The 20373-nt window shown below is 39.0% G+C and overlaps 1 protein-coding gene across 7 annotated transcripts in view; it reads right to left on the bottom strand.

Moving 5' to 3' along the window:
* TBL1XR1 (TBL1X/Y related 1) overlaps window positions 1–20373 on the bottom strand; it is a 168850-nt gene that overhangs the window by 70075 nt on the left and 78402 nt on the right. For 5 of the 7 annotated variants that reach the window (XM_070406779.1, XM_070406775.1, XM_070406778.1 and 2 more), the window contains exon 2: window positions 6005–6079. The exons of the other annotated variants lie outside the window; for them this stretch is intronic. Coding sequence is in view for 2 of the 5 variants with exons in the window: in XM_070406778.1 (XP_070262879.1) it covers window positions 6005–6079 (75 nt within the window). In the remaining 3 variants the exon portion in view is untranslated. The remainder of the gene's footprint in view (window positions 1–6004; window positions 6080–20373) is intronic. 7 annotated transcript variants of the gene reach the window in all.

The following is a 20373-nucleotide window of genomic DNA, read 5'->3' as shown; positions in this document are numbered from 1 at the left end:
AATAAAAAATCACAACATACAAAGAATCAGGAAATTCTGAACAATTCTGAAAGAAAAAGGCAATTAACAGATACCAATTTTGATATGATCCAGAGATGAGAATGATCAAAGACATTACGGTAGCTACTTTATCCACTCTCCACAAGATAAAGTACACACTGGAAAGTATAAAAAGAAATAAATGAAAACTTTATAAGTGAAAAATTGAGGGGAGAGGGAGAATGATTTTATAAGATAATAAATGTAGACAGAGGAGAGCCAACACTGAATAATTCATCTTTCTGAATAAGAGAATTCAAATATATGGGGGGGAAGTCTAGTTTTAATTTAAAACATTTTTCCTGACAGTTTGCATCTTTAGTTCTTAACCGTAACGAAAACGTCCAGAGCAGTGTTCGCCAACCTTTCGGACCTCACGGACCACTAGTGGTCCGCGGACCAGTGGTTGACGACCACTGCTCCAAAAGGTTTCCTTAAACCAGCAGTCGTCAACCTTTCAGACCTCGCGGACCACTCGGCCACCGCTGGTCTAGAGATCTCTAACCAAGAGGATTTAATCCTATTCTATCTCCTCCAGAGGTCCTGTGGAAGCTCATGATTAACCTTTGAAGAATATCCAGATTCTGTATAATTTGTATGACAATTCTTTTTAAGTGTTGGACTGCAAATGAGGAGATCTGGTTCAAGTCTTGGTCTGTAACTCTGACAAAGTATGTGATATGGCATCATTTCTCTAAGCCTTAGTATCTCCTTTGCAAAATGAGGGCCCATTCAATGAGTAATGTCAATTTAGCTGTAAAATGTAGTCCCATGATCTAATTTTAGGAACCCTCTGAGGGTCATTCTAGTTTCCCCAGATCTTAGCATTAGCCAGGTTTTCATTGTACTAATTACTTGTTTCTGGCAAATAAGCATAATATATAGGGCAGGTAGCTGAGACTAGCAAAGTTTAGAACAATAATGTCACAATGCAAGCCACAATGCAAATGATCTAAATGTTAAATTTTCTATAGATAAGAAAATTTAAAAAGAAAAGATGGCGATTGAATTTAATAACAAATTTTATTTAACCCAATATGTCAAAATATTTCTTATAATCAAGATTTTACTTTTTAAAAATTATCTTCAGATTCCAGCATGCATGTTATATTTGCAGCACATCTCAATTATGACTAGTCATATTTCCAGTGCTCAACAACTACATATGACTAGTGGCTACCACACTATAGATCACAGGTCTACATGTAGAGGTGAAGGGCCAGGGGAGGGGAGGCAACAGCAAACAAGGGCCACAGTGTCTCAATGAGTAATCTGCCACACACACACACACACACACACACACACACCCCATATTGGTGGTGGTAATGAAGTCTGCCTTGTTACATGGCAGGGAGATAAGAGCGCAGAAAGTCTGGTTTTGAAATAAATATCCATCTCTACTTTGGGTAGTACCTAAAAAATGGTAGATGTTATGTATCATTTCAAGTTGATGTATTAACAAATATTTATTTTTTAGGAAAGCCACTGTCAAAAAGGCTCCTTCAGCCAAGACAATGAAGCATCCATAGGAATAAAAATAAAAACTACATATGCAATAAACATCCAGTATTTAAATCCATAAGCTCACAATGACATCTTAAAATCCTCATTGGTCTACTTTTCCAGGATTCTAGGAAACAACCCAGTATTTTAAATTCATAATTAAAGGAAAGAATCAAGCATTTAGTATGCCTTTGCTGTGCCACTAGGGAATCGAATATCCAATGAGGGAAGTTTCTCTTTGTAGAAATATTACAGATAATAAAGACTTGATTCAATTAGGATGTCAACATTCTGTACACTCATGGAAATAATGGATCAAGGCAATGATCAGCAGTGGCCACCTAATATAACAATTAGAGACAACCAAATACTAGGTGATTCTTCAAGGAATTACATAGCACCACCCATGAAATATGATGCCCTCCAAATAAAGCAAAAAACCCTGAATCAGATTAAGCTTTTGGATCTAACTACCAATTTACCAAAATATACAAGGGAAAGAGGTATTTACTACAGGAATGCAATTAATGAAACACAAAATGAGAAAACCGTACAGGTTTTTCCCCTAAAAGGGAAAAATTAATAAATAGTTAAAAGCATAAGCTGTATATTCCAACCAAATACATGGATTTTGTTGTGATTCTGTAGAAACACTATTTATGAGCAGGTGAGGAAACAAACAAATGGTTAAATAATGATACTAAGAAATTACTGTCAAAAAAAAAAGAAAAAAGAAATTACTATCATCATCTCATACCCATTAGGAGGACCACTATCCAAAAAATAAAACAACCCACAGAAAATCCCAAGTATTGGAAGAATGCGGAGAAATCAGAACCCTTGTGTACTATTGTTAAGAATATAAAATGATGCAGCCACTTTGGAAAACAATATAAAGGTGCCTCAAAAAATTAAAACTAGAACTACCACATAATACAGCAATCTTACTTCGGTTATATAGCCAAAAAGATCTGAAAGCAATATCTAAGCAAGATATATGCACACCCATGTTCATCACAGCATTATTCACTATAGTCAAAGGTACAAGCAACGCAAATGTCCACTGATGATGAATAAAGAAAATATGATACACACACACAATGGAATATTATTCAGCCTTTAAAAAGAAGAGAATCCGGTCACGTGCTATAACATGCATAAACCTAGAGCACATTATGCTTTAAATAAGCCAGTCACAAAAGAAACATACGTACTTATAAAAAGTAGCTAAAGTAGTCAAACTAGTGGAAACAAAAAGTAAACTTGTTGCTAATGGCTGGAGAAGAGAAAGAATTGGGAGCTGTGGTTCAATAGGTACAGAGTTTCAGGTTTGCAAAATGAAAAAGTTTGAAAGATCTGTTGTATAATAATGTGAATACAGTTAACACTGCATTTACTGCACACTTAAAATTGTTAAGATAAATTTTATGTTTTTACCACAATTTTTAAAAAGCATATTTAAATTCCTATTCAAAAAGGAAAAAACTCTCGATTTTTAAAGTATGATAATTGCATCTTGGTATATATTTTTAAATAGTCCATATCTTCCATAGATACATAATAAAATATTCATGAATGAAATCATGTGATATAAGTGTTGGCTTCAAAATAATCAGGTGTGTGTGTGTGCGGGGGGGGTGGGGGGGGGTTGTTAATGGTAACAATATGATTAATGAAACAAAACTGATGAGTATTGCAGCTGGGAGTTTATTGTGCTATTCTCTCTAGTGTATATTTGAAATTTTTCACAATAAAAGTTACAATAATAATACACATCTGTTGGCCAATGGGTTCTATTAATGTAATAAGATAATTATAGAAAGTAGTATAAATCATTAATACAGGAAGGTAGCTATAAATCATCATGACTTAAGTTACAATTAGAGTTAAAATAACTTGTACCTAGGCAAGTCAAGAAAGAGACAAAAATGAATGTTATGAATCCCTCATGGTTATTATATCAAGAACAAAGTTGAGGGAGGGTGTGGGGGTGGTAGAGTTAACTGTTCCCACAAAGCATTCCTTTATGGCATGTTGAGAGAAGAAGAAGAAGAAAAAAAGATAAGATACTACACAACGCAGGCATAACCCTGAACAGTATGGCATTTTTCAGGTCCAGAGGAAAACCATCATTCGGGCCAATATCTATAAATTTACAAGCAAATGTGCAAATTTCATATGCAAATGTGTAGGAATGGCTTTTGTGTCCTCAGTTAGATTATAAGCAAATTTGTTGTAATTTTGCCCTTCATTTCTAATACACACTAACATACATAAACGTAAATTTCTGTGGTCGTGACTTAAAAATGATTTTCAACAAAATTGGCAAAGGTGAGATGATCTGATTTAAAATACAGTCTAAGAGTTGTTCCAAAAAGAAAAAACAAAACAAAACACACAATACACATCTTGTGTGAGCAGCACATTTAAAACTTCACTTAAGAACAGGCACTTAGAAGAGACAGCCAGTTGCATAGGCACCTACATCTCAGAGTCCAAAAGCCTGCACAACTGATTCTCAAGGGAGACATGTCACAAATAGTTAAGACTCCAACAACCTACCTAGTAAACTAACAGGTTTCAAATGTGAACTTCACACAAAACGCCAAGGGCAGATAGTCCAAAATGCCAAAGATGATTTACCATGGAGCTGCTTCTTACAATAGAAACTCTATAGTGCTCCAGAGGAAATAGCAGATTTAATGATGGTTAATGAGTCACCCAACCACCCTAAAGAACCCAGCAAGTGTTTCATAAATTAATGATGAACCATGTATTCCTTCAAGTTAGGTAAAGACAGAAAAAAAAAAATTACGTTTTCCCCAACATTCTCCATTAACTGCTACGAGACAGAGAGGGGAGACCTGGGGAGGGGAGGGACATAGTGGGAGAGAGAAGTCATTTTTAAGAATTCAAAATATAGTTTAGAGACAAAGGAAATCCTCCTCTTATCAACACACTGACAAATCCATCTTTAAAATGAATCATCTCCTAGGAATATTTTCACAGATAATTTATCTCACCCTATTATCCTGGTTTCAGTTAATTTTTAATTTCATACTGATGCATCTACCATTTCCCACAAAATCCTATAAACCTTTATCAGTTTCCATAGCTCCCTGATTTAATGTTTAATGTAGACATTTAAGTAAAAGTTGTTAAAAATTTTGATGATGCACTATTTTGAAATGGAAGATATTGTTTAAGTAATTCTTTAAAAACAAAAGGTAAAAATTAATTATCCTATTTATTGATCCCCAAATACACAGCAATACCATTTAGATAAGGAATTACTTTTTGTAAGGGAGAATCATTCTGAATTCTAATCAACAGTGATGAGATCATTCTGCCTACAGCTAGAAATTTAGTCCAATTCTATCATCAAATTTTATGAGTACTTGACAAAAGTCACCCAAGACACATGCAAGAAAGCAAGCAAATCCCAACTCCTACAGAGCCCAGTGGTCTTTCTGCTGTATAACACAGCTGACAGACTTTTATTCCACAAGGCTTCTGAGTGAAATTTTTAAATAGATAAAAATGGTTCTCCTGAAGATTATCCACTAGCTAACAGGTAGAATTTCAGCCATTTAATTATAAATATAGGGTGTCCCAAAAAATACATACACACTCTGAGTAATTATAAAGGCAGTATTTATTAAAATACATTTCATTATCAAGTACTTTTTGGGGACCCCCTGTATTAGGATAAATGCAATATGCAAAATCAGGCTATTCTATAAGATGACAGACAAAAACACAAGTTATTACTGCCACTATAACTTAAGTTTACCATGGAAATTCTATTCCCAAAATAGTCTACTTGTTAAAATACAGTATTATCACAACATAATAATACTTTTCATCCTGATAACCATAACCAAGAAGTTATAAAATCTACAGATAATAGAAATCTTTAAAGTAAAGGTTTGCCTTTTTATTTTATACTAGAGGCCTGATTCATGAAAATTCATGCACTGGAGGGGGGGTCCCTCAGCCTGGCCTGCCCCTCTCACAGTCCGGGAGCCCTCAGGGGCGGGAGGCGACCCGGCGATCAGGGGAAGGCAACGCCCCCATCACAACTCTGCTGCTGCCACTGCCAGCAGCGCAAGCCTCGGCCAGCCCTGCGTGGCTGGGGGCTGAGGGTGGGTCTGGCCGCACCGCACGCCTGCCACCCCTCCAGCAGGGCTGAAAGGACTGGGCTACTCCGGCAGGGCTGAGGGGCTGGGCGCCACCATATTTGTGATGGTCAATCTGCATATTCCCTCTTTATTAGATAGGATTAAGTTATCAAAAATATTTTAAGTGCGTTAAATTACATATTAAAAACATTTCTTTAGTTTGGGAACACATGTATATTTTGTGAGATGTGAGAAACTTTCCTTAATAGATTGTTAAAAATAAGTGAATACTAAAAAGAGCATTAAAACACTCTAACATTCAGAGTGGGAGCAATTCTTACCATTGGCAGTGCATTGATGTGGGGATGTACAACTGAATATCCGGTACCACCAATCACAAGTTGCTGTTGCTGATGCTGAGAAAAAGGAAAGTAAAATATTCAGTGTGCCCTAAAACAAATTCAGTTTAAAAGATTCCTCATGCCAAATTCTACATGTATGAAATAATCTTCATTTATGTCTTCAAGCTCTCCACCAATGACTATCTTTCTCCCCCTAAACAATTATAATCATAAACAATAGCATAAATTTCTGAATGCATAAGAAACGGCAAGCAGTGAATCTGTATAACATTCCTAAGACTGGCACAATGAACAAAATGAGACTCGAGATGAATCTGCACAAACTGACCCACATTCAGCTCAATTCATGCAAATATTATTGTAAAAGGGCCCAACAGAGTATGCTAATAATCTACAATCACAAGCCATAAAGAATGGTACTAAACTTATATTCTATATGTTGCTTAATAATAAAGAGAAATACATGATTGGTTTTGAAACAATTTCTATGAAAACTTATTAAACTTTAATCTCTTCAGAGTTTACATTTTGTATAGTTTCCCAGTCTTCTCGATTGCTGAGTCCCAGCATATTATCTTCCATGAACCCTATTTGTAAATACAAGTCGTTTTTCACACCACCTGTCAGTGGTGACTCTCGGGAGAGACACTGGCCAGTGCAGGTTCTAGAGCAGAGCACAGTTTCCTGTGAGAACACAAGCTGATGCCACAGAAAGCAATGTAGGAGCTTTACCTGATACACCTTACAGGTAAATTAAGTCAACAAATACCAAAAACATTATGCAGCAAATACACTGAATATGAATAACTCAGAATTTAATCCCTTGAAGTTTGTTCCCCTCAGATTTTATCTGTAATGGACTGGAACTCTCATTTGTGCTGATTGACAGCTCCATGGCTGTCTAAAACCTTAGTGCTACTATATAACTTAAGTTATAAGGAAATCTAGAAATTAAGAATTACAGATGGTTATATCAACATAAGCTATCCCACCAGCCTCTGGTGTTTCAAGAGAGAGGAATGAGCCCAAGGCTTTTTGATAAGACACTTGTGAGCTAGTTGGTAGATCCTTTCTATACCAATGGAAGAAATGTTCTATAGATATTATGATTGAGTCCAAACAATACTTATATCACAGCTAGGCTCTGTTTACCTCAGGGTCATGTTATGAACATCCATTATTTTACTATGAATTTTTCATGAACCTTTGAGCTGTAAGCCATATAGGATGACCTGTTATCCCCAAATCGGCAGAGTACCCTTATCAGAAAAGAAGTTTGGGCATACATTCATTCTATTTATTTATAAAATAGAGATCCGATGCACGAAATCCATGCAAGGGGCTCGGCCCCCGCCACTGGGGTGGCCGCCTCTGCCTCTGCCCCTGCCGCCGAGGCTTTGTCCGGAAGGTCATCCAGAAGGACGTCCGGTCTAATTAGCATATTACGCTTTTATTACTATAGATAATTAACATGTGCTACTGAATTATGTACACTGTAAAACACACAAAACCATTTTTAAAGGGGATTATTTACAATGCTGTAGTATTGTTTAAAATATTCTAGTTTAACTTTTAAATGTTTTTTAATCATGATGATTTTATATCATTATTAACTAATATTTCAAGGCACATTTTACTCTTAGAGCAAGGCTTGTCAATACCAATATTGAATGTATGCCTATGTGTCAGATAGCTTTCTTGATACGGTAATCTCAATTTTTCAGCCATCTTCTCCAATGATCAGATCATGACAGGGGAAAGCTCATTTGAGTAGTATCAGCTCTACCATTTTCTTGTTTCCTATTCTTTTTCTTTTTTTAAATATATTTCTATTGATTTAGAGAAAGAGAAAGGGAGAGGGAGAGATAGAAACATCAATGTGAGAGGAACACTGATGGACTGCCCCCGGCATGCCCTCTACCTGGGATCTAGCCAGCAATCCAAGCATATGCCCTGACCTGGAATCAAACCAGTGACTTCTTGGTGCACGAGTCAATGCTCAATTCACTGAGTCACACCAGCCAGGCTTGTTTCTTACTCTTACTAATGTTTCTTATACTCAGTTTCTTTGCAGGATCTTTTAAGTTATTAGGTTTTTGTGGAGTCTGGTTTAAATTACATAATGTAATCCATAAATCTACATACTCAAACACAAACAAACTGACAGTAGCAATCTCAAATACATGGCAAATCTCAGAAATGGAATGAATGAATGGGAGTGCCACTGTTGCTTTGTGGAAATCCCCTACTCTTCTGAAAACCATTATGTACATATGTTATACATGACTCTGATATCACATCCAAATAGGGGTATAAATTTGAACCCCTACATTAAATATAAATAATTTTTCAATGTAAAATGAACATAAATAGACTAATAGAGCACTGTATCCCAATGGATACTTGTTTTTACTACTGGGACATGTACACACACAACACACAAATATACACATCTACCTTTGGAAAATACTAATTAGATCATTCCAGCTATTAGTCTTTTTCCTCCTCTTCCTGGATCTCTTCTCTTTTCTGTTATTAGTGAGTCTCTCATTACTCTCATATGCCTCGAATCTCAGTTTCTCTAATTATCTTTTCTCTACCTTGTTTTCTTCATTCATTCATTTAATTTTACCTATTAGACTATTGTCCTTAAGGGAAAAAATCACAATAGTGACTTAATAAATATTTAAGTCTACAATTTGAAGTTTGTATTACTCTGTGGGAAATAATGGGTCAATAGGCCTGCCCATTTGCACATACATACAACCTGAAAAAGTGAGGAATTTCTAAAAAACATAAACATATACAGGGCTCTATTTTGGATTCTATATTAGATGTTTTCCTAGCCGACTCATTTACCTAGGCTCCAGGCCATTGTGCTGTGCATTTATAAAAACAACACACAATTCTTCATCTTATAAGATAAACATCCAAATTTTAAGATATAATTATGCCTTTTACAAAAATCTAAGGTGTATTTAAGGTAACCTGACAGAATGTATATTAAAACTATCTGTATTAAAGTCATTCAAGTTGTCCAAAAAACAAAATCATGTGTATCCTTTACATCTGCCTTTTTAATCTCACTTGCTGAATCTCCTCTATTTTCACCATTAGCAGATTGTCCTCTCTCTCTGTTCTCTGCACTCTGGCTGCCATGACATTGCTCATTCCTTCGCCAGAAATGTGCTTTAACTTTGGTTCTGCCCCTCAAGATTCAGCCCAAATCAGGTTCCTCCTTGGCTGTACACCACTTTCTGGAGAAAGAAATCTGCACCTCTCTTACCACAACTTTGTAGTGCCTTATTCTGTCATTAAGCATCCCCTTATCAGACTTCTGGAGACCAGAGATTGATCGCTCATCTTGTTGACCCACCACAGAACTAAGAATAGTGCCCTGAACAGACATAGTTCTTAAGATATATGTATGTATTCATTATGTGTAATGTTATAACATCTCTATGTGTAAAACTAAGCGCATACATAATCTATATCTATCTATCTATCTATCTATCTATCTATCTATCTATCTATCTGTCTGTCTATCTATCTATCAAGGCTAAGTGTCCATCTGTCTGTCCGACTGGTAGCTATGATGTGCACTGACCACCAAGGGGCAGACGCTCAATGCAGGAGCTGCCATGACACCCACTGGCCATTTAAAAATAAACGGCACCACGGACCTGGTGCCAACAAACCAACACTTGGCTTCCCACAAGTGGGACACAGGCCCCGCCACCACCCCAGAACGACACCCCACCCCATGGTACAAAATGAGGCCCACAGCCCAGCCCCAAAGAAACCGTCACTATGGGCACCAGGCAATGACATCACATAGCAATGCCTGGCTTCCTCTCCTTAGCAACTAGCCTCCTTGGAATTTCTTCAGCCCATGAACCAGACTTGCTTTATAGCCAGGTTCAAACATTTTACAGTTTAACCAAATGTCTGTGAAGCGTTTTCCCATGCCTCATCTCATTTGATCCTCACAGAAGTCTTGGAGTAGGTAGAGAGGAGACTTGGTAGAATCCTATTGCCTTTTCATTAGCCGGAAAACAGAGATTTAGAAAGTTTAGAAACTTGACCCAACTGGAAAAAAGTAAGAAATGGTGGAACTTGAAAATGACTTCAGGTTTTCTCACTGCACAGAATATAGTCAAACACTGCTACAGTTAAATATTTTACCCTTTGTTCTCCCTGAGTGATCTATAATAATATTCTGCTTCATGTTGATATTTACTGCTGTGTTGCTGACAATTACCTGAAAGAGAAGTTGGGGTGTTTCACTGGGCTGGAAAAAGTTTAGCTAAAAATCAGAAAGCAGGTCTAATTAAGCAAGTTTATTCTGTATATATAAAAGGCTAAGTTGACTCGTGCATGCACGATACATATACAGCTCTTGCTGGTGCCAATAGCACGCATGTGTTTCGATCTGTCTTTATCGATGGTGAATTTGGTTGGCACTTCTATTATAGAGAAAGGGCGAATAGTGATATTAAAATATTTCTTCTAATTAATTTCCTTTCAATGTGCACGAATCCATGCCCCAGAACACTAATATCCTATCTAATAGAGAAGGGATATGCTAATTGACCCTCACGCCATCACAAAGATGGCGGTACCCACAGCCAATAAGGAGGGAATATGCTAATTGCTGCCCCACCCTCAAAGGTGGCAGCGCCTACAGCCAATGAGGGAATATGCCAATTGACTGCCCCGCCCTCAAGATGGCAGTGCCCACAGCCAATAGAGGGAATATGCTAATTGCTGTCCCGCCCTCAAAGGTGGCAGCGCCTACAGCCAATAAGGAGGGAATATGCCAATTGACTGCCACGCCCTCAAAGATGGCGGCACCTACACCACAAGATGGCGGCGCCCATCCCCTCAGCCCCGCTGGGGCAGTAGGCGCATGGCAAGGCCGGGCCCGCGTGCCTGCTTCCAGAGACCCCCAGTCCCCTTAGCCCCCCAGGGCCGGCCGTAGGCAAGGCAAGCCTCGGATGTCGGCTGCCCAGCCATCTAGGGCCAGCCATAGGCGCAGGCAAGCCTCGGGTGAGGCTCAGGTCACCAGGGGCAGCCGAGGCTTGTGCTGCCGGCAGTGGCAGCAGCAGAGGTGTGATGGGCGTCGCCTTCCCCTGATCGCTGGGTCGCCTCCCGACCCTGAGGGCTCCCGGACTGTGAGAGGGGTTAGGCCGGGTTGAGGGGACCCACCCCCTCCAGTGCATGAATTTTCATGCACCGGGCCTCCAGTATGTATATAAAAGCCCAGCAACCAGAACGGCGGAATGACCAGAATGACTGGTCACTATGATGCGCACTGCAGCGGCCAACCGGCCCGAGCTGGGCCCCAATCAACCCCCCGCCCTAACTGCCCGTAGCCCCTCCCCCTAGATGTCCCCACCTCCAGTCAGGCTCCTCTACCCCAATCAGGGGTGGCGCCAGCCGGCAAACCTCTCGCATCCGCTACCCCCTTGACAGCCCAGCCCCTATCGTCCCCCATCGGGGCCGGGCTGGCCGGACCCCACCCATGCACAAATTCGTGCACCAAGCCTCTAGTTGAAAATAAAACATAGTAGAGACTGGATTATAGCAAACGAATCATATTGGTTAGGAAGAACTACTCAACTTTTTGTTTGTTGTAGAAATGCTTAGGAAAGCCTGGCTATACCAATACTTATAGGAAGTAACCAATAAAGGCTAACCTTCTGCCACTAAAAAGAAAAAACAAAACAAAAAACAAATTCATGAGCATATAACCACATAAAATCAACATAAAACAACTATTTTGTTCTACATACACTATACCTATTTGTTTTACTTTTTGTACTGAAATTAATGTTTGTAGGCTTTGGTTTTACTTCTAAGCAAAAAGCTTTGCTTTCAGAACATTTTACCTAAAATGACATTAATTTTGGAAAAGGCTTTCAAATAGACACTGCTGACTCAGCAGACAGACATCTTTCAGAATCTTCCACCTACATATAATTAGGATTTTTTAATATGCAAAACGTCTATAAAATAGTTCAACAGTATATTTTGACTGATCTTTAAAAATACTACCGTAAAGACTTTAGAAGTAAATTTATTTGACTCGTAGATCTCTTTGAAGAGGTAATGGATTACAGATCCTTTTCCTAAGAAAAGGTACATATTGCGGCATAATCTAATCTAGAACCTAGTGGTCAATAACAAATTCAAGAAAGTGTACTTGATATCCTTAAGAAATAAAAGGTACAAATGAATTATATAAATTGGGGAAATCATCCCAAGAATTAAGAGAAAAACATTATCTTGCCATAATTAACGTGCTTAGAAAGTTTCTTATTAAATGAACTTGGGAGCAAAAAAACAAAAAGGTCACATAAAAAGTCCAAAATAAATTGCTTAGCACAAGATTGCTTAATACAATAAACAAATAGTGATTACCTTCAACTGAAACAACTAAGAGAAGGATATATTTGTACACTGAAGTTTCAACTAAATCTTCTCAATTGCACTGATCCATTTAACAAAAGACTTACTAATTGCCTTCTTCAACTGGGCAATATCTAATATCATACTAAGCATTCATCAAAGCCTCTAAAACATTATAGCCTATGCTCTCCTCATCCCATTCTCAATCACACACCTACACAATATTCTAGACAGCCAGTGGAAAAGGGGAAGGAGCTGTAACAGAAGGGATATCTTAAAGAAACTGACAGAGACATCAGATCAAATTCAAAGGCCCAGTAGTCAGACCAAACACAAGTTCACCATCATCTGCTATGATTTTCACTTTCCTTTGTTATTTAAGTGACTTAGGTAAAATGGATTCAAGAGTTGTATATTATGATCCCAATTTTCTAATCTATATATAAAACGCCAGCGACCAGAACATCTTAACAACTGAACGAACGGTTGCTATGACGCCCACTGCAGCCAGAAAACTACCGGATCAGGGGGTGGGCCAGCTGGCCAACCTCCCTCGGCCCCTCCCCGCAGCTGGCCCTGCTCCCAATGGGCCCTCACCACCCTGATCAGCCCGCAGCCCCTCACCCCCTCCAGCCTTGCCCCTGATTGCCCCCCCCAACCCAATAGGGGGCAGGCCAGCCGGCCAACCTCCTGCAGCCCCTCCCCATGGCCAGCCCCGACCCCAATCACCCCCCTCCCACACCCCAATCAAGGGTGGGGCCCACCGGCCAATTGCCCACGACCCCTCCCCACAGCCGGCCCGACCCCAATCGGGACCAGGTCGTCCAGCCAACCTCCCGCTGTCTCCTCCTCTCGACAGGCCCGGCCCCAATCCGCCTTGATTGGAGCCAGGCCAGCTGGACCCCACCCATGCACGAATTCATGCACTGGGCCTCTAATTGGATATAAGAGCACAAATCCACATAAAAAACAATTTAAACATACATTTTAAAAAATAAATGAAATCAATATGCATTGATGTCTAATCATACAATTATTACTTCAGCTGAGTTAGTTTCATCACCTGTAGTTGGATTTTATATTAGATTTATATAAAAAAAATAGATTGTGCAGGAATAACACAAAAAAGTACTAGTACTCAAAAATGTTCCTGTCCAAGAATTAGCAATGCAATGAAAAACAATAAAACCACACATTCTCTTATACTAAGACACAAAGTTTTTAAAATTAAAGTTTGGTTTAGGCAGTTTTAAGTATTAAAAATTAAATTGATTTTTTAGGCACTAACATCTACCAATCAAAAGTTTCTAGTTCACTAACTTTCAATGATAGATAACTGAGCATGGAGAAAAGGCTTAGACTCACATGTTAGTTGTGATATTAGACAGGTGATATAGAAGTGTTTGGCTAAGCACACACTGTTGTCAGTTACTTTGAAAAAAAAGTGGTACATCAACAATGTGTAACTGTAACTAGTTTCTTTTTCTCATCCAAAAAACTGTCACTAAATTAATGGTGGGACTTATAATTTATTATGCCTTAGAAATATGACAGATATGACATTGTTTTCTTAACACAAAGCTGATGGCAGCTAAACATTCATAAAAGCGATTTGGGAGGAAGAAACAAGGAGACAGGTGAGGGGAGGTAGTAGGAATAGTATAAGGATGTAGGACATTATAGGATAAAACAAAATCAAACTTTGCCTTTTCCAAATTTGCTTAACACTACATAGGCAGTACCTTGGCACTTAAGTTTTAAGAAAAAACTGACATAATTCCCAAATCTTTTTAGGTTTTCTCACTCTTCCCAAGGGCTAAACATCTGATTCAAGATATCGGCTATTCAAGAACTTGGAACAGCTAATTAGGCTAGGACAAGACAGAAATCATTCTGCTGAACAATACTAGTATACTCCCAGCAGGAACAAAAACAGTTCTTGCAGGGATGATGGGTCTTTGGTTAACTGTGCCCTACAGAAATCCCTTCCCAGATTCTAACCTAGCCGTGACACTCAGATTTAATCAGTCTAGGGTAGAATCTGTACATTGGTTGCATTTTAAAGCTCCCCCATGAGATTCCAATGGGGGTTGGGAACCACTGGAATATGTGGCAGGAAAAGGAAGAATAAGGAATTTTACTAGTCAGATTCTAATTATTATTCTTGTGGGGTGAGGAAGCCCAAAAGAATCACTTCTTTCAAATATTAGCATTGCAAAGTGAGTGCTTCTCAGAATTAGAGTGGGAAACATACTGTACAAAGCAAATTAAATGCTATTAATTTGATTTTAAGATTAGCAATAAGAAACAAAAGATAAACTCAATCCCCCTCCCCAAAAATGAATTAGAAAAGGTAATAATGAGGACATAAGATCACAAAATGGAGGTTATCATAATAAAAGAGCACAAAAGGGGCATTACTGGTACCTACATTTAGATAAGAGACACATAAAGACCAAATGAGACTGAACTCTGTATGACAACACTCCAAGTAGTAAGTAGAAATGATAGGAAGATTTTTTTTCTACTTGATATAATGAAAAACTGTTATGCAAATCAATGGAAATATTTAAACAAAACCCAGATCTCTATCATTCACCGAGAAAGTTATTACAGTGGAATATACAGGGCTGTGTATGTGCCCTGTCTGATTCCTTCCATCGGCGTTCCAGTGTGCCATCACGATAGGGCCACCAGTAGCACCTACGGCACCTTTGTGCGAAGTGGACTCCAGTAAGACACATTAGGAAAAAAGAGAAGCCATGTTACAGTGCTGGGGGTTCAGAGCCTGAACTGTGCAGCCACACAGCTTGGATTTCACTCACAACCAAGATCTAACACTAACGTTACCTCTCTGTGCCTCAGTCCTTCCATCTGTAAAATAAATTGTTATGAGAGCTGAATTTATAAAGTGCTAAACACTGCCTGGCATAGGATTCCAATGCGATCATTGTAAAATAATACACAGAAGTGAAAAGGAGCCCTTTCCTGTGAGAGGACACAGTCCACTGCCAGGGCAATGGCTTGGTGGACAGCGGGTGGCCTGGATGTTAGCACCACTTGTCTCTGGCTGTGCACTTCTGTACAAGACACAAACTGCCCATTAATATTCTGCTGAGCTGTGTGCTACTATGACTATAGTGTCCAGTCTTACTTTGTCTTTTGGGAGTTTACATAATAGCATAACTACTCAAAGAAAAGATTAATCACTGATACTACTTTTAAACTATAACATATTTGGAGTGTGCCCAAACATGGCAGTGTAACAATTACCACACCTGACCTCTCACTGAAGCAGAGAGCCTGTCAATTACACTGAAAAACTATCTACTGAAAAACTTCAATATTTCTCTGCCATCTTCAGCTTTCACTTTGTATTAGAAAAGGATAAGCTTAATTTTTTTTAAACACTAAGAACATACCAGCAGATGATTAATAAAATGAAAATTGTCATTCAGAAGTATTTAGGACACAAAGAGAAAAAAACATATTTACATTAAAGTAGGTGTTGAGTTCAGAATTTTAAATGTTATTATTTCTATCTACTAGTGGAAGATTCAAACAAGACACTCTTACATGTCTTTAAAAAGAGTATTTATTTACAGATTTTTACATGAAAAAACTAAAAACTGGTTGCTTTGACTTCGTATTTTTAAAACTGGTATAATTTAGACAGTGCCAACAAATGCTTTACCTGCAGTAAGTTCAAACAAATTTCTCATTTAACTACCATGTTTGCTGTCAAAAATACATACTCTTTTAAGAAATCAGAGATAGCCTGTCTTTTAACATAATTCATTCTAAGTATATAAGAAAATGACATATTCATAATTATTTTTTAAAATGCCAAATTCTCACTTGATGTTGGTCTGACAAATTGTTGTGTTCTTTTTTTAAGATATACACTGAGTGGCCAGGTTATTATGACCGGCCAGATTATTATGACCACCCCATCAGTACTTCGTTGGGCCACCTTTTGCCTTCAAAACTGTGGCGATTCTTCTTGGCATTGACTCCACAAGATGTTGAAAGGTGACGTGAGGAATCTGACACCATGCCTGATGAATAGCACTGTCCAGTTCTGTGAGATTTGATGGTTGTGGAACCAGATGCCTGATGGCTCTTTTAACTTTGTCCCACAAATGCTTAATTGGATTGAGATCTGGTGATTGTGGGGGCCACCTAAGCAAGGTAAAGTCTCCCTCGTGTTCTTGAAACCACTGCTGCACAGTATGAGCACCGTAGCATGGTGCATTGTCTTATTGGAAGAAGCCATCTCCATTGGGATAAGCCATCAACATGATAGGATGAACTTGATCAGCAACGATACTTAGGTATGTTGTGCTATTCAGAATTTATAATGATCTGGCCCTCTAGCAACTTCACTGCGAAATTATAGCTAATTAGCCTACAAATGTCAGGTGGTCATAGCAATCTGGCCACTCAGTGTATATTTTATTGATTTCAGAGAGGAAGGGAGAGGGAGATATAGAAACATCAATGATGAGAGAAAATCATTGATCAGCTGCCTCCTGCACGCCCTTTCCTACTGGGGATCAAGCCCGCAGCCCAGGCATGTGCCCTCACCAGGAATTGAACTGTGACCTCCTGGTTCATAGATCAATGCTCAACCACTGAGCCCCAATGGTTGGGCTGCCAAATTGTTTACAATTTAGCTTTTTCACCAAATTTAAAATGAAACATTTAAACCAGCAAATACAAGTTGTGTGGTCTGCCTGATTCACTCAGGACACACAAACACAGGGGGACAGAGGCTCATGCTCGCACCCCCATCCCTGTTTCAGGGGTCATGAAAAGAAAGAAGACAACCTTTCTTAAGTAATGATTTACTTCAATACAAAACACTACTCCTCTCTGTGCCCACCACCCAAATTATAATAAAGCACTGACTGAGCCAAGATGAACCCTACTACTCCATCCCACTTTTCAGCCATCGCTTATGCAATGATCTAGGAATTGGCAAACTATGACCAGGAAGTATTTTTGGTTTTGCAGGCCATATGGTCTCTGTTGCAGGTACTCAACTCTGCTATTGTGGTGCAAAGCAACCAGAGACAATACATAAATGAATGTATATTACTGTTTGAAATAAAACTTTATTCACAAACTTACACAAAAGGGAAACAGGCAATACTTCCTTGGCCATGAAGTAATTCCCAAGACCTCCCAATCTTCTACAGATCCAGGGGGAAACTTTTAGGTTAAATGAGATAAAGATATATATATATCTTTTTTAAGTAACAGACTAAGTTTAAAAAAAAAAAGTATTCAAGCATTCTCTACTAAAACTATATACACATACTATGGGAAGAAAATTATTCTTATTTGGTACTATATATAACAATGAGGTTCTATCAAAAAAAGAGCATTAAAACTTAAGTATTTCTCTGCCATTTTCAGACACTTAAAAAACAGTGGAGCCCTGGCCGGTTTGGCTTGGTGGATACAGCGTTGACCTGGGGACCAAAGGGTCTCAGGTTCAATTCCACTCAAGGGCACATGCCTGGGTTGCAGGCTTGATCCCCAGTGGGGGGCATGCAGGAGGCAGCCAATCAATGATTCTCTCTCTACCTCTCCCTTCCTCTCTGAATCAATAAAAATATGTTTTAAAAAAATAGACAGTGGAAGTAAACAGAACAAAGGATTTCTATCCTCTCTCATTAAAAACTCAGCTCTGTCATGCCATACCCATATAACCACAAGGAAGCACTCAGTGTCCTCCTCTCTGCAGAGATGGCATATTACAGCGGTTCTCAACCTGTGGGTCATGACCCCTTTGGCGGTCGAACGACCCTTTCACAGGGGTCGCCTAAGACCATCCTGCATATCAGATATTTACATTACGATTCATAACAGTAGCAACATTACAGTTATGAAGTAGCAATGAAAATAATTTTATGGTTGGGTCACAACATGAGGAACTGTATTTAAAGGGCCAGAAGGTTGGGAACCACTGGCATATTAGATGGCTCGACAACATGAATACACAGTCTGGCTATTTTTTAAAAAATCTATGATGTAAAAATAAGAGCAGCAACCCTATGAAATCCCTAAAGATGTTTTCTCACAGAATACCAATAAATACCAGCTAATTATAACCGCTTATATGGCTTAAAAGGGAACAAAAGTGTAAAAAATAGGCTAATATTAAAAAAATAAAAGAATTGCCCTAGCCAGTATGAGCCAGTGGATAGAGCGTCACCCTGAGGACTGAAGGGTCCTGGGTTTGATTCTGATCAAGGGCATATGCATGAGTTGCAGGCTCAGTCCCCAGTAAAGGGTGTGCAGGAGGCAGCCGATCAATGATTCTCTCTCATCATTAATGTTTCTCTCTCTCTCCCTCTCTCTGAAAACAATGAAAACATATTTTAAATAAATAAATAATGTTCTAAGCAAAAAACTGTTTACGACTTACCATGACATGATAAAAATAGCAATGGGAAGTATTAAAAAACAAAGCAAAACAAAAAAACAGACAACCAACAAAGACAGAAAACAACGAAGGCACAGAATAGCATGGTTCTGGGAATGAATCCTCTTGGCCAGAGCAAATGAAGTAACAAAAACTGTTGGCCATAAATGTTGCCATTACCTTGCCAATGTTCACCAAATAGTGGGTAAAAAGAAATGAAAGTAATTATGCATATTTTAAACTAAGAGAAAATGAGCTTATCTTTTAGCTTTCTGATATGATTGATGACCACTGGACACAAAAATCACTTCCATAATGTAAACTAAAGTGTTTAACTGCAAAAGATGTTTTCACATTTTCTAACAATCCTAAATCATAATATTACTCACAGATAAATCTGGGAATGAACACATTAATTATGTATTAGTAATTAACTTAAAACAAACTCATAAACCTATAGACAAATTTACACATCAAACAAAATGTTAATTCTCTTATCTTTTCTAAGTTCTCTAATATCAAAACAACCAAAGAATCCAACCACAACAAAGGACCTGCCTACTACAAGTGAACTCTCTCCATTAGCTGTGCATTAACTACACAAGAAAATGCCAACCTAGGTAGGAAAAAGCCAGATTCTTCTTCAGGAGGCCAGGAAGCAATGTAATCTAAAGCCTGCTAACATAGTAGGGTTTTTCTTTTTTCTTGACTGTAGTATTTATCCTGCAACAAACAGAACTGTGAAGAGAAAGGAGATAGAAGAGAAGAGGAAGGTAGAAAAAAAGGGAAAATGTTTTATTAACCTCTCTATTAAACATTGTTAATACTACAAGTTAGCCCCTTACCAACAGAACAAAATTTACTAAAATATCCTATATAATAAAAGCCTAATATGCATATCAACCAAACAGCAGAATGACCAGTTGCTATGACATGCACTGACCACCAGGGGGCAGACGCTCAATGCAGGAGCTGCCCTTAGCCCACAGGCCCTAGGCCAGCCAACATGGGTACCAGGAGGGGCCCCCTGATTGCCCCACTGGTCGCCCCGCAGAGGGAGGCAACCATTGGTGGGGGGGGGTGGGGGGGGCAGGGCTGGCAAGTGGGCAGTGCCAGGCCGGCCAAGGTGAGTGCCAGCGGGAGCCCCCTGATTGCCTCGCCGGTCGCCCCACAGATTGGCCCTGATCACCAGAGACTCTACCTGTGCACCAATTTCGTGCACTGGGCCTCTAGTATCTACACTAATAAAAGAGAAACGTGGTAATTAGCATACGACCGCTACCCTTTACATTGGCTAATCAGTGAGTATATGCAATTTAACTGTCAGCCAAGATGGCAGCCGGCAGCCAGGCACTGAAGCGAGCATGAGGCTTGCTTGCTGCGGACTCCAACGTTCCCCGCCTCACTTGCCAGCCTCTCAGCTGCAACTCTAAGCAACTACGTACAATGTTGCAAATAAGAAGCTAAACAAAACACCAGAAACCAGCCGACTGAAATCCAGCCG

The sequence above is a fragment of the Myotis yumanensis genome, unplaced genomic scaffold, assembly GCF_028538775.1.
Source record: "Myotis yumanensis isolate MYYU_CA2020_CCGP unplaced genomic scaffold, mMyoYum1.0.hap1 SCAF_2, whole genome shotgun sequence".
In the NCBI taxonomy this organism is placed as follows: Eukaryota; Metazoa; Chordata; class Mammalia; order Chiroptera; family Vespertilionidae; genus Myotis; species Myotis yumanensis.
The sequence above is the reverse complement of the archived record's forward strand: the minus strand, read 5'-3'. Positions and strand labels throughout refer to the sequence as shown.